Source organism: Propithecus coquereli, unplaced genomic scaffold (genome assembly GCF_000956105.1).
Source record: "Propithecus coquereli isolate 6110/MARCELLA unplaced genomic scaffold, Pcoq_1.0 Scaffold71, whole genome shotgun sequence".
NCBI lineage: Eukaryota > Metazoa > Chordata > Mammalia > Primates > Indriidae > Propithecus > Propithecus coquereli.
In genome coordinates, this window is record NW_012153174.1 from 3,351,921 (window position 1) to 3,364,328 (window position 12,408).

At 33.6% G+C, this 12,408-nt stretch overlaps 1 protein-coding gene across 1 annotated transcript in view; it reads right to left on the reverse strand.

Annotated features, from left to right (window-relative positions):
* The window catches only part of UBXN2B (UBX domain protein 2B), a 44,557-nt gene that overhangs the window by 12,335 nt on the left and 19,814 nt on the right, over positions 1–12,408 (reverse strand). The window contains exons 2-4 of the mRNA XM_012661396.1: positions 11,830–11,933; positions 3,188–3,338; positions 576–659 (exon numbers count right to left, since the gene is read on the reverse strand). Of these exons, the coding sequence (XP_012516850.1) occupies positions 576–659; positions 3,188–3,338; positions 11,830–11,933 (339 nt within the window). The remainder of the gene's footprint in view (positions 1–575; positions 660–3,187; positions 3,339–11,829; positions 11,934–12,408) is intronic.

The following is a 12,408-nucleotide window of genomic DNA, read 5'->3' on the forward strand; positions in this document are numbered from 1 at the left end:
TTCATTTTGACAGTGAATCACACATTGAACAAATAGTTGTGTATCTCTAAATGCAAAGCATGACTGACATACAAAATAAAAATTGAGACTGAAAGCTTACATGTTGGTCTTTTTTTTTTTTTTTTGAAACAGAGTCTTGCTCTGTTGCCCGGGCTAGAGTGCTGTGGCATCAGCCTGGCTCACAGCAACCTCAAACTCCTGGGCTCAAGCGAGCCTCCTGCCTCAGCCTCCCAAGTAGCTGGGACTACAGGCACACGCCACCATGCCCGGCTAATTTTTTCTACATATTTTTAGTTGTCCAACTAATTTCTTTGTATTTTTAGTAGAGACAGGGCCTCACTCTTGCTCAGGCTGGTCTCGAACTCCTGAGCTCAAATGATCCGCCCGCCTCGGCCTCCCAGAGTGCTAGGATTACAGGTGTGAACCACTGCGCCCAGCCCACGTTGGTCTTTTTAACCAAGGTTTCAAAAAATAACAAGAGAAATATATTTATATTATCAATTTTTAATTTTAAAACAAACAGTAGTAAGTAGAGGCAAATATTTATACTTTTTCATTTTGGTTATTGTACCTACATCTTGTAGCTGATTTTCTCCATAGATATATTCAGACCTCTTACAAAAGGAATTACCCAATCTGTATCCTCCACCTGTAAATGACTAAAATACATAGCAAATGAGTTAAAAATTCACTAAGGATTATTCACTAAAATATTATAACATATAATATATATTTTAAAACTAGATAAGCTGTAATTATCCAAACTGGTTCATACTTACCCAAAAAATTTTATATTAGAATGAAAGTCTTATTATAGAGAAGTATACTCAAGTAAAAAATTATGTTTCTTTCCATAAAAACATTAGTGACTCAGAAACTGAAATATTAATAATACAGGCCAACCTTACACTAAGATATGCATTTATACACTGAAATATATATTTTCAAGTATAGATAAATTAAAAAAAAAACTACCCTTAATATTTTGTGACAAGTCTTTTAATAAAAATTACAATGATTAAATCATGTTTCACAAAGGAAGGATTTTATAAATGGGTATGAACCACCCTAACAAAAGCTCTATCCTTATTTTATAAGTTGCTTTTATGCAACTGTAACAAGTCAGCTATGACTGCACTTTTTATTTTGCTATACTAATTACAAGGTCTTCTATTCTTCAAATAGGATAGCTTATGAGGTAAAAATGCTATTCCTTTTAATCACCTTTTATATCATGAATGAGCTTTTAATTATCATTGTTTTCTTCTCCATAGAATAAATCATATCAATTCCACAATTTTCTTACAAAATTAGAGAATCCACAAGAGCCAAAATTACCTTAAGACTTGACTCAAAGAATTTCAAGCTGTTAACAAATAATGAAATGAAAGCTAAAATTTAAGTTTCATAACCTCCTCAAATGATTTTGATAGGGAAATTCCAGGTTGAGAAATGCTGATTGTAAGAATATATGACAATTATACTAAAAAAGACACTTGAACTATTCTTCAATATACCAATACTGTGTCAGTCGATATAAAAGCTCTATAAAAAGTTTACAGAAATTTAGAAAGGTACAGAAGCAATTCAATGGAGGAAGAAGAGCCTTTCAACAAGTGATGCTGGCGCAACTGTGCATCATAAGCAAAAAAATGACCCTTGATGGAAACCTCACACCTTTTATAAAATCAACTCAAAATGGATCATAGATTTAAATGTAAAATTTTTCTAGATAATATAGGAGAAAATCTTTGGGACCCACATTTAGGTGAAAAGTTCTTAGACAAGACACCAAAAGCATGAACTGCTAAAGAGAAAAAGAATAAATTGGATTTTATCAAAATTTAAAACTTTTGCTCTGTGAAAAACCCTGTTAAGAGGATAAGAGGATAAAAATACAAATTACAGTCTGGGAGCAAATATTTGCAAACCATATATTTGACAAAGGACCCAGACCTATTAAAATATACAAAGAATCCTCAAAACTCAAAAGTAACAAAATAAAAAATCCAATTAGAAAATGGGCAAAAGTCATGAAGAGACATTATAATAAAGATAATAGCAAATAAGCACATGAAAAGATGTTCAATATTACTAGTCATTAGGAAAACGTAAATTAACATCATTAGTCCTTAGGGAAATACAAATTAGAACCAGTGTTAGCACTACACACCCATCAAAATGGCAAAAATTAAAAATAGTGACAATACCAAATGCTGGTAAGGATGTAGAGAAACTGGCTCTCTCATACATTATGAGAATATAAAATGGCACAACCACTCTGGAAAACAGGTTGGTAGTTTCTTCAAAAACCAAACCTACACTTAATGTATGACCCAGCAATTGTACTCCTGGGCATTTATCCCAGAGAAATGAAAAGTTATATAAGTAAAATAAAACCCATACACAATTGCTCACAGCAGCTTTATTTGTAATAGTCAAAAACCAGAAACAACTAAAATGTCCCTCAATAAATGAATGGTTAAACTGTGGTATACCCATACCATGAAATGCTACTCAGGAATTAAAAAGGAATAACGTATTGACACATGCAATTATGCTGAGTGAAAAGAGCTACTCCCAAAAGGTCACATAGTCTATGATTCCATTTGTATGACATTCTCAATACTATAAAATTATAGAAATGGAAAACTAATTAGTGATGGCTAGAGGTTATGGGAGGAGAGAGGGAGGGATCAGGGTGTGCCTACAAAGGAGTAGGAAGAGTTTTGTGATGATGGAATGGTATCTCAACTGAGTTGGCCAATTACACAAATCTACACGTGATGAAATGATAGAAAACTGTACACACACATTGTACCCATGTCAAATTACTGGCTTTGATATTACACTAAAATCATGTAAGATGTAACCATTGGGGGAAACGGGATGAAAGGGACATGGGACCTCCCTGTATTCTTTTTGCAAATGCCTGTGAATGGATAATTATTTCAAAATTAAAAGATAAATTAAAAAATTGCATAGAAATGTAAGAAATTGCCTCAACTGTGAATCATTAATGGAAAGAATATAACCTTATAAAAATGAAACAAATATTTTAAGAAAAACATAGTTTTTTTTCTTCCCTTCCCCCAAAACATAGTTAGAAAAATGTTTATAAACAATATAAAAAATGATAGAGGAAATCAAATACAGAAATAGAGTAGTTTTAAAATTGAGTACTGACCTTAGATTTGTCATCACCTGAAGCTCTTGTGGCTTCATTCAGAGGGACAGCCCCATGTTCCCTTGCCTCTTTGAAAAGTTCATTCACAATTTTCCCAGTTGAAGGTCGAACTATATGTAATCCACTGTATTCATTTTCACTTGAATAAAACCTTTAAACATTATAGTTCATAAATAAAAATATAAACTAACAAAAAAGTACTTTAAAGTAAACAGCTACATAGTCTTATGAAATAACTTTTATTTAAAAAGAGGCATTCTTGTGACTTCAGTGGAAATAAGCTAGTCCTTTCCCCCTAAGAAAGGCCACACTCAGTAGAGACCTAGTTAGGGAGGAGACCTCTAGGTATACAGAGTATAAACATCTAACTCTAAACTACAGGGCTATACATAGAAGGTTTATTCTTTAGAGATTTTTGGACTGAAAAGAAACCTACTCAACTAAAACTCCCCGCATTTGTTAAAAGCAAATAATTCAGATAGTTTTTCAATGATTAATTTCTACTCTGATTCCAACTTCATATATGGTCCTACAGAACATAAAAATTTCCCTTATATAAGATTAATACCCTACTTTTTCAGCTTCCAAGGTCTTTTCAATCAAGGATATCAGAAAATATAACCAATGAAGTATCAACATAGAGACTTCTAGTATGATGACAAAGCTCATGTAGAACTATTCATACTGCAATCCAGTTCCAAATTCACACTGAACTGACTCACAAAACAAAACAATGGGGGGAAATTATATGAGCACTAGAGACTAGAAACCGAGGTCACCGTCAAGACTTTCTTCCATCCAAATTAGTGTATGCAAAACTGATAGAGGGAAGAGCAGATCAGCTCTCATTTCTCTGTAAATGAAGGAAAAAAATCCACCTGGACAAATAGACACCAGCTGAACCCCAGTAACTGCTGAAGGGGGAGGCTGTTCATCCTGCCAGGGCTCTGGAGAAGTATACTGGGGTCCAAGTTTCCCCAGAGCAGGAGCCTATGGAAGTATTCCTCCCAAGCTTAAACTCAAGAGTTCAGGGTAGTAAGCAAGGCTGAACACTGCCCTAGCTGGCTCCTAAGAATTAGTATTAGAAGGAGTTTGATAGCAGATGATTTTAGGCAGCTGTGACAAATACAGAAAAGCAAAGCAAAGCTTCCTGCTGCAGCTATCTCCTGTTGTATCTCCCTCCTTCCCTGTCCCAGGTTTCTCATCTCACAAAGCAAATAATCATTCCTTTTTATCTGTCTTGATGAGAAAGATTTTACTGGAAAAATCAGCCACAGGAAATTATTTGCTAGCTCCTTTATGGTTTATGGCCTTTGTTACTTATTTAACAAATCTTTGCCTCCCCCAAAGTCATGAAGATACTCTATTTTCTTTAGAAGTTTTATTGTTTTAATTTCTACATTTAGATCCACAACCCATCCAGAACTGATGTTCTCAGATGGCATAAGGTAGAGGCCCAGGAATTATTTTTCCCCATATAAATGTCCATTTGTCCCAGTACCATGTAATGAAATTCTCTCCCCTCAATGCTCTGCAGTGTCCTCTTTCTCATAAATCAAGCATGTGTTTATGATTCTGAGTTCTCTATTTTGTTCCATTGGTTTACTGTTAATCCTTACTCTCGTAACTATTGCAGTTTTAAAAGTAAATCTTTATATCCAGTATTGTAAGTCCTCAACTTTGTTTTATTTCTTCATGAATATTCTGGCTACTGTTTTCTTTTGGGGGGGGACTAACAATATTTATTGACTGTTGAAGTATTAATAATACTGTATGCTCATATAAACTAACTTACTAAATATAAATGAAAAGGAATAAAATTCCCTTTCATTAGCAGAAGGAAGAAATACCAAGAATGATAAAACTATTTTTGATTTCTAGAACACTTGGAAATCCCTTAACCAACTATAAATTCCCCAAATTCAGAGACTTGTGAAAGGCAATATTGGTCACTATATTTTCATTTTTTCATTCACCAAATACTTGTTGAGTGCTTGCTACATGCAAGGCACTGTTCTAGGTACCATCCAGCATTAAATAAAACAAAGTCCTTGTCTTTATGGAGCTTACATTCAAACAGGATAAGCCAGATCAAAAACATGTATGTGTTTATTCTCGATCCTTTGTATTTTCCTAAAACTTTTAGAATTTGCTTATTAGTTTGCATTAAACCCTTCCCCACTATTTATAGGATATGGCTTAATATTAAATCTTCCAATTCTGAAGGTCACCCTTCCTTTGGGTCTTCTGTGTTATAGTTTGCTGGTACTGGTTTTTGCAGTTTTTGTTAGATTTATTCCCAGGCATTTGATATTTTTGAATACAAATGCTATCTTTTTAAAATGTAAGCTTCTAATATTTCTACTTGTATATAGAAATAAAACTGATTTCTGAATATTGATCTTGTATTTAGGATCTTGTTAAACACACTATTAAATCAAGTAGTTTGACTAAAGAGGCTTTTGTAGTTTTTTTGTATGCAATCATGTCATTGCAAATAAAGAGTTTTATTTCTTTCTTTCCAATTTGTATACTTTTGTTTTCCTTACCTCATTCTGCTGACTAAAACCTCCAGTACAGGTTGAATGAAAATGGTGACAGGGGTTATCTTTGCTATGTTCCCAACTCCAGAAGGAAATCTTTCACTATTTTACTGTTAACTGTGATCTTCACAGGTTTTCTGTAGATCATTTAAAATCAGATTAAGTTGATCCCTTTATTCTCAGTTTGCTGTTTCCTAAAATTATGAATGTTGTGATTTTCACTTTATATATTTTAAGCCATGTAACCAAATTTAGAATCATCGTATCTTCTGGTTGAACTGACATTTTATCATTATGAAATGTCTCCTCTTTAACTTCAGTAGTGCTTCTTGCCTTAAGGACGTCTTATCTGATATTAGTATAGCTGTACCAGCATTCTTTTGGTTAGTGTTTGCATGGTGCATCCTTTTCCTTTCAGTCTCTCTGTGTCCTTATATTTAACATTTACCTTTCATAAGCCACACAGAGTTGTTTTTATTAATTCAACTTGCCAATCTGTCCTTTAAACAGATTTAGACCATTTATATTTAATATAACTATTGCTATATATATTCGTATATTTATAATGTAATTATGCTTTATGCTCCTTATTTTCTTCTTTCGTGCCTTCTGCTGAATTAGTCAAATAACTGTTGTTTTATTTCCCTTGTTAGTTATACATTATTTTATTTTTCTTTTGGATACTACTCCAGAGTTACTACATACAATTCTCCTTTTTAGAGTCTAATATAAATTATAATACTTTTACCACTTCCAGATAATAAAAGAAATTCAAAACATTTAAAATAAATTTAGCAGTAATATTAATAGCAAGTTTTCTTTTGTTTTTTTTGTGAGACAGAGTCTCGCTTGCTTGCCCTGGCTAGAGTGCCATGGCATCATTATAGCTCACTGCAACCTCAAACTCCTGGGTTCAAGCAATCCTCCTGCCTCAGCCTTCTGAGTAGCTGGGACTACAGGCCGCACCACCACGCCTGGCTAATTTTTCTGCTTTTAGTAGAGACAGGGTCTTGCTCTTGCTCAGGCTGGTCTCCAACTCCTGAGCTCAAGCAATCCTCCCACCTTGGCCTCCCATAGTGCTAGGATTACAGGCATGAGCCACTGCACCCAGCCGCAAGTAAAGTTAAAGGCATAAACATTATATGGTACAAATAGGATAATTTTATACCTATTACCTGTTTATTTCTCTTATCCAGCTTCCTTATTAGATTTTAAACTCTATGAAGTTAAAGATCTCCATATTTTACATCCCTAGAATAACTGACACAACTGAAATTGATGAATGAATAAATTTATTCTTAATGGACATATAATAGCTATTCTTTGTAAGCTGTTTAATCAATATTCATGAAAAAGGAAATATTAATACTTTTACTCAAATAAAGAAAAATACAGACAAAATTAAACCATGGGACATACTCAAATTAGTTTAAAACTTGTAATTCCATTTTTATCTGGACTTCTTTCTTAAGCTTCTGAAAGAGTGATATTTAAATTGTCAATTTTTTTTCTTACACTAGTAAAATTTTCAAAAACAGATTTTAATGTCCTATTGATTACTTCAATTCAGTAATGATGTGATTACTGTATCCCTCCATTAAGTGAAAGTATTTCTATTGAGTGTCAATTCACATTGAACTACTCAGAGAAGTAGTATTAGAAATAAAAGAATCATTACTTCATGAACCTGACATTTTTTAACAATTGAAAATAAGTATGAATTATTGAAGACTACATTCTCCTTTCCCCATCTCTTTAACTCCTAATTGATGACCCAAAACTTAACCATAATATCTGTACCTGGAGCCCGCACTTACCATGCACTTTCTCCTTGCAGTAAGATTTTTGCTCCCATGTTGCTGCTGAATCTATTTTATTCAAAGGTTCTGAGTTACTTTTGTATCATCAAACCCAAAAGACTCTTCTCAGTTATTACTTACTTTCTGAAACATTGGATACTTTTAAACCTACCCTCCTTCTCCCATTCCTCACATCATATTTGAACTCTGTCTCTCCTGGACTTTGATGATACCAAAACTGTTGTTTCTTTGCCCAGTGGAAACTAACAGCTCCCCCTCTATTTTACTGAGTTTTCTTTTTCCTTCTCTTGGGTAATTAAGTATGCCCATGTCCCTGACTCCCATTCTCTATTTAAACTCATTTCATCATCAAAATATTTATCCACTGCCAAAGACAACCTGTTGTATACAGATGATTCACAACTATATGTTTTCACCACCCTCTCACTTATGGTCTAGTGCTGAATTTAAAAGCAGCTACTGGATTAGTACTACTTAAATAAAGTTTATCAACTCCAAAACTAAAACTGTGTTCCACACATGAACCCTTCATTAACGATCACATTATTTTTCTATGTCCCAGACTAAAAGCCTTTAAGTTTTCTGTCTTTCCTATTCACTTACTCCCTACATCCCATGTCATCAAGTTTCTATAATAAATTCCTTAGGAAAGTATCCTATGTCAGTATCACCCTTTCTCCTCCATTCTGTTAATACCACTTAAATCCAAAATTTCATTATCCCACTCCTTAGATTACCACAACTATTTTCTTCTTGGTTTCTTTGCCTCCTTATCCTGTTCTTCCCATAACAATTTTTTTTTTTTTTGAGACAGGGTCTCACTTTGTCACCCAGGCTAGAATGCAGTGGCACAATCATAATTTACTAAAGCCTCAAATCCTTGGGCTCAAGCTATCCTTCCACTTGAGCCTCCCAAGTAGCTAGGACTACAGAATTGTGTCACCATGCCTGGTTGTTTTATTTTTTGTAGAGACAGGGTCTCACTGTATTGCCCAGGCTGGTCTCGATCCTGCCCTCAAGCAATCTTTCTGCTTTGTCGATCTCCCAAAGTGCCAGGATCACATGCGTGAGCCACCATGCCCTACTATAATTTTATATGGTACTCTCTGTTCCACTTTCCTACAAGGACAAAATAATAAGAGCTAACATTTATCAAGGGGTGACTATATGCTCATTTAACCCTCATAACAATGGTATTATCCCCATTTTACAGGTGAAAAAACAAAAACGAGGAGGTTAAATAACTTGCCCACTGGCAAAACCTTATTAGAACAGAGAGAAAAAAATACAACTGAGGTCTGTCTATCTCTAGAGTCAAAGATTTTAACACTATATTATAGTTTTATCATTAAATTTACATTTAAAAACATGCTGGCTTTCCACTGCCTTCTACACAGGTATAATTTATCTCCTTGGCTTTGAAGGTTGTATCCAGGTCTGGCTACTTAATTTGTGGGGCCCAGTGAAAAATGAAAATGTGAGTCCCTTGTTCAAAACTGATTAATAATTTTAAGACAGTAACAGCAAAACATTAAACCAAGCATGGGGCTCTTCTGAGCATGGGGCACTGAGTGACAGCAAAGGTCATATGCCCGAGAAACCCTGCTGGCTGCACCTCCACCCATCCAACCTTATTTGCCACTAAGTCACTAAAGTTCTGCGGGTTCCTTTTCTGATTCTTCTGGTCAATTTGATTATCTTCTTCTGTGTGCTTCTTTGTTCCTGGAATTTTGTGCTTTATCTTCTGTGCTTATCTAAATCTTAATCTTTTAAGGCCCAGGTAAGTACCAACTTTGTGCTAAGCATCTTATATATTTTATCTCATTTAATTCTCAAAACGATACTTCTACTAACATATAATGACTTGTGGAAGACATTTCAGTTCTGTGATACATAACCTTTTGTGGATGAATATGTTAAAACAGGAATCACTCTATTCTTCTGAGGGTTTTTCTATAGGTTATGTACCTCCTTTTGTAAATTAAAAACACAAACCATACTATGTTTAGAGTTTCACACAATGAAAATATCTTGGCTTAAAGAGACAATGAGAAGATAACTGTTTTGATTTATCATACTGCCCAAGGGCCATGAAAATAAGCACTGTTTTCTAAACCAAACAAATCTGTAGAAATACAATAAAACTGGGCTAATGTTGATATGGAATATGAAATCAAAGGAAGTGCATAGTGTTAGAAAATATCATACTTAGAAAAAAGATTGCTGATAATTTGCTACACATTGTATTATAAGCAGATTAAACACAGTATGAGCCTCAACCAGTATCTTTTAAGGAAACTCATTTTTTCAGATATGTAAATAATTCCAGAGATCAAATGTGAGGCACAAAATCCTTAAAAAACTGGATTACAAATACTAATGGCAACATTGTTTCACATAGCACAAAAGAGGAAAACCCTTCACTGAAATATCTTAGTGACCATATTTGAATAGCAAGGAAAATATTAATACATTAGTCTTATTGTAGGAACTCAAATACTTTAATCCACTACATCAAGAGAAAATTAAGTCATTCAACATATGCTCAAACTGGGGAAACAGTGATCAAATAGTTAATGAATAAAACTTAAACACATCAATATATATTAAGTACTTTCAAAAACTGGGAGAATATACAAATTAAGGAAGCAGTTAAAATATTTTATATACATAAAAATAAGAATTAAATACATATATTATAAACATATACACAAAAAATAAAAATTAAATGAAAGGATAAGATATTCAAACAGTCCCAACATACCAACCTGCTGATTACAAAGGACCAACTTTTCCTTACGATGGAGTGATGTGGTGGTCAGCACCTTAACCAAGTGAACACATCATCACTAGTTGAAAAACTTGAAATTATATGACTTTTGATGTCATATAATAAATAGACAATACCACTTATCTAGCATTCTTGACAAAAATGTTGAATAAGAATCTAATCATGAGGAGATAATGACCTAGAATGTGGGACATTTTATAAGACATCTGGCCTAGATTTTTCAAAAAAGTCAATGTAATAGATTACGTAGCTGAGCTAAAAACAAAAAGATGCGAAAAATGCTCTGGATTCAAAAATTCAAAACAGGCACAATCAAATGCAATGTGTGGTCCTTGGATGGATCCTAAAGCCAAAGAAATGTCCGACTTACAGACTATATATTCAATGACATTGGTAGAATTACTGTTAATTTTTTAAGGTATGTTACCAAGGTTATAAAGGAGTGCGTGCTTATTCCTAGGAGATGCGTGCTCAAGTATTTAGGGGTGAAGTGTCATGACGGCTACAATGTCCTTTCGAACGGCTGAGTAAAAGAGAGAGAGTGTGCGTGAATGCAATGTTATAACATGTTGACAACTGGTGAATACAGGTGAAGCACACACAGTATTTATTCACTCTACTAGTCTTTTAATTTTCTGTGGGTTTGAAAATTTGTGAAATAAAAAGTTGGGAGAAAAAATTATAAATATTATTTTTTTTCATTCAGGTCCAGAAAGATACGTTATTTTTATCTCCCCTACAGAAAGAGAGAATGTGGAGTAGTGACAAAAAACAATTTCTTGTGAATTTTTCAACTTTTGGTAAACTTACAGACTTTCTGAGAATGAGATATAATGGGAAAATTCAAGTTTCTTCCTAGGGATGAAATCTGCATACTAAAAACATGTTAATGAAAATATTCCTGGCAAACATGAATACTCATGGCAATAAAATATACCTGGTTCTCATCTCTTAAATCTCCCTGGTGGGTTGTTTTTTATAGTTTAGGGATTTTTAACAAGAGCAAATACTACCTTATTAGTCAAATCATCACGAGATGGAGGCAGAGACAGAATCCAGAAGTCACAGATTCTTAAATGGAGGACAAAAGACCTAGAAAGGCTCCATGGATGGACTTTAAGATACACATGAACCCTTAAAAATGACTGACAAAATTGCACATGGATGTTGTTTTGGGAGGAGAGGGTCTGTAGACTTCATCGAGCTCTCTATGAGTCCTATGACTCAAAAAATATTAAAGAACCACTGTGCCCAAGAACAAAATTATTCATGATATAATTTCATACAACGCCTACCAAAACATCAGGTATTTCACGGTAATTTTTTCCATAAGTTTCTTTTAGCCTTCTGACTGTAAAAGCTTTAGTAGTAGTACCTAAAGAATATTTAAGAAATTGTAATTTTTAAAAAAAACTCCAAAATCGTTTAAAATAATTTAGGATTAGTGAACTAAAAAGGGTTATAATTTATTTTTAAAACAAAACTTACCGCTGAGGTGGCGTTCGTGGGCTCTTAAAGACTGCAGCTTTAGGTCTATCAGACTTGGAAGATTTGCATTTCACTTCATCTTCATATAATTCTGCCAACGCCAACTACATAAGAACAGGCTTGTTATAAAGTATAACACTAGAAATAAACTCTTCCATAAAATAGTAAGTTATGAATAGAAAATTAACTTGAAATTGAGTGGTAAAGACTTTTCATGAAAAAATGAAGGCTTCTGCTTCAGATGACTTCTTCCCAAAATAAACTCATTGCATCTCTTATAGAATCCAAATCCACATATATTAGAACAAATTTAAGTTATAATACTTATTTATTCTTAATTAACTATTCAACAGTTTCAAAAATTGTATTAGATAACAAATCTTTTTCAAATGTGGACCTATATAACTCTCCCATAATTCTTTTAAAAATTCTTGAAGAGTGAAACTATTAGAATTCTAGAGGAAAATGTTGGAAATACTCTTCTAGACATTGGCCTAGGCAAAGAATTTATGAAGAAGATGCCAAAGGCAATCACAGCAACAACCAAAATAAATAAATGGGACCTGATCAAATTAAAAA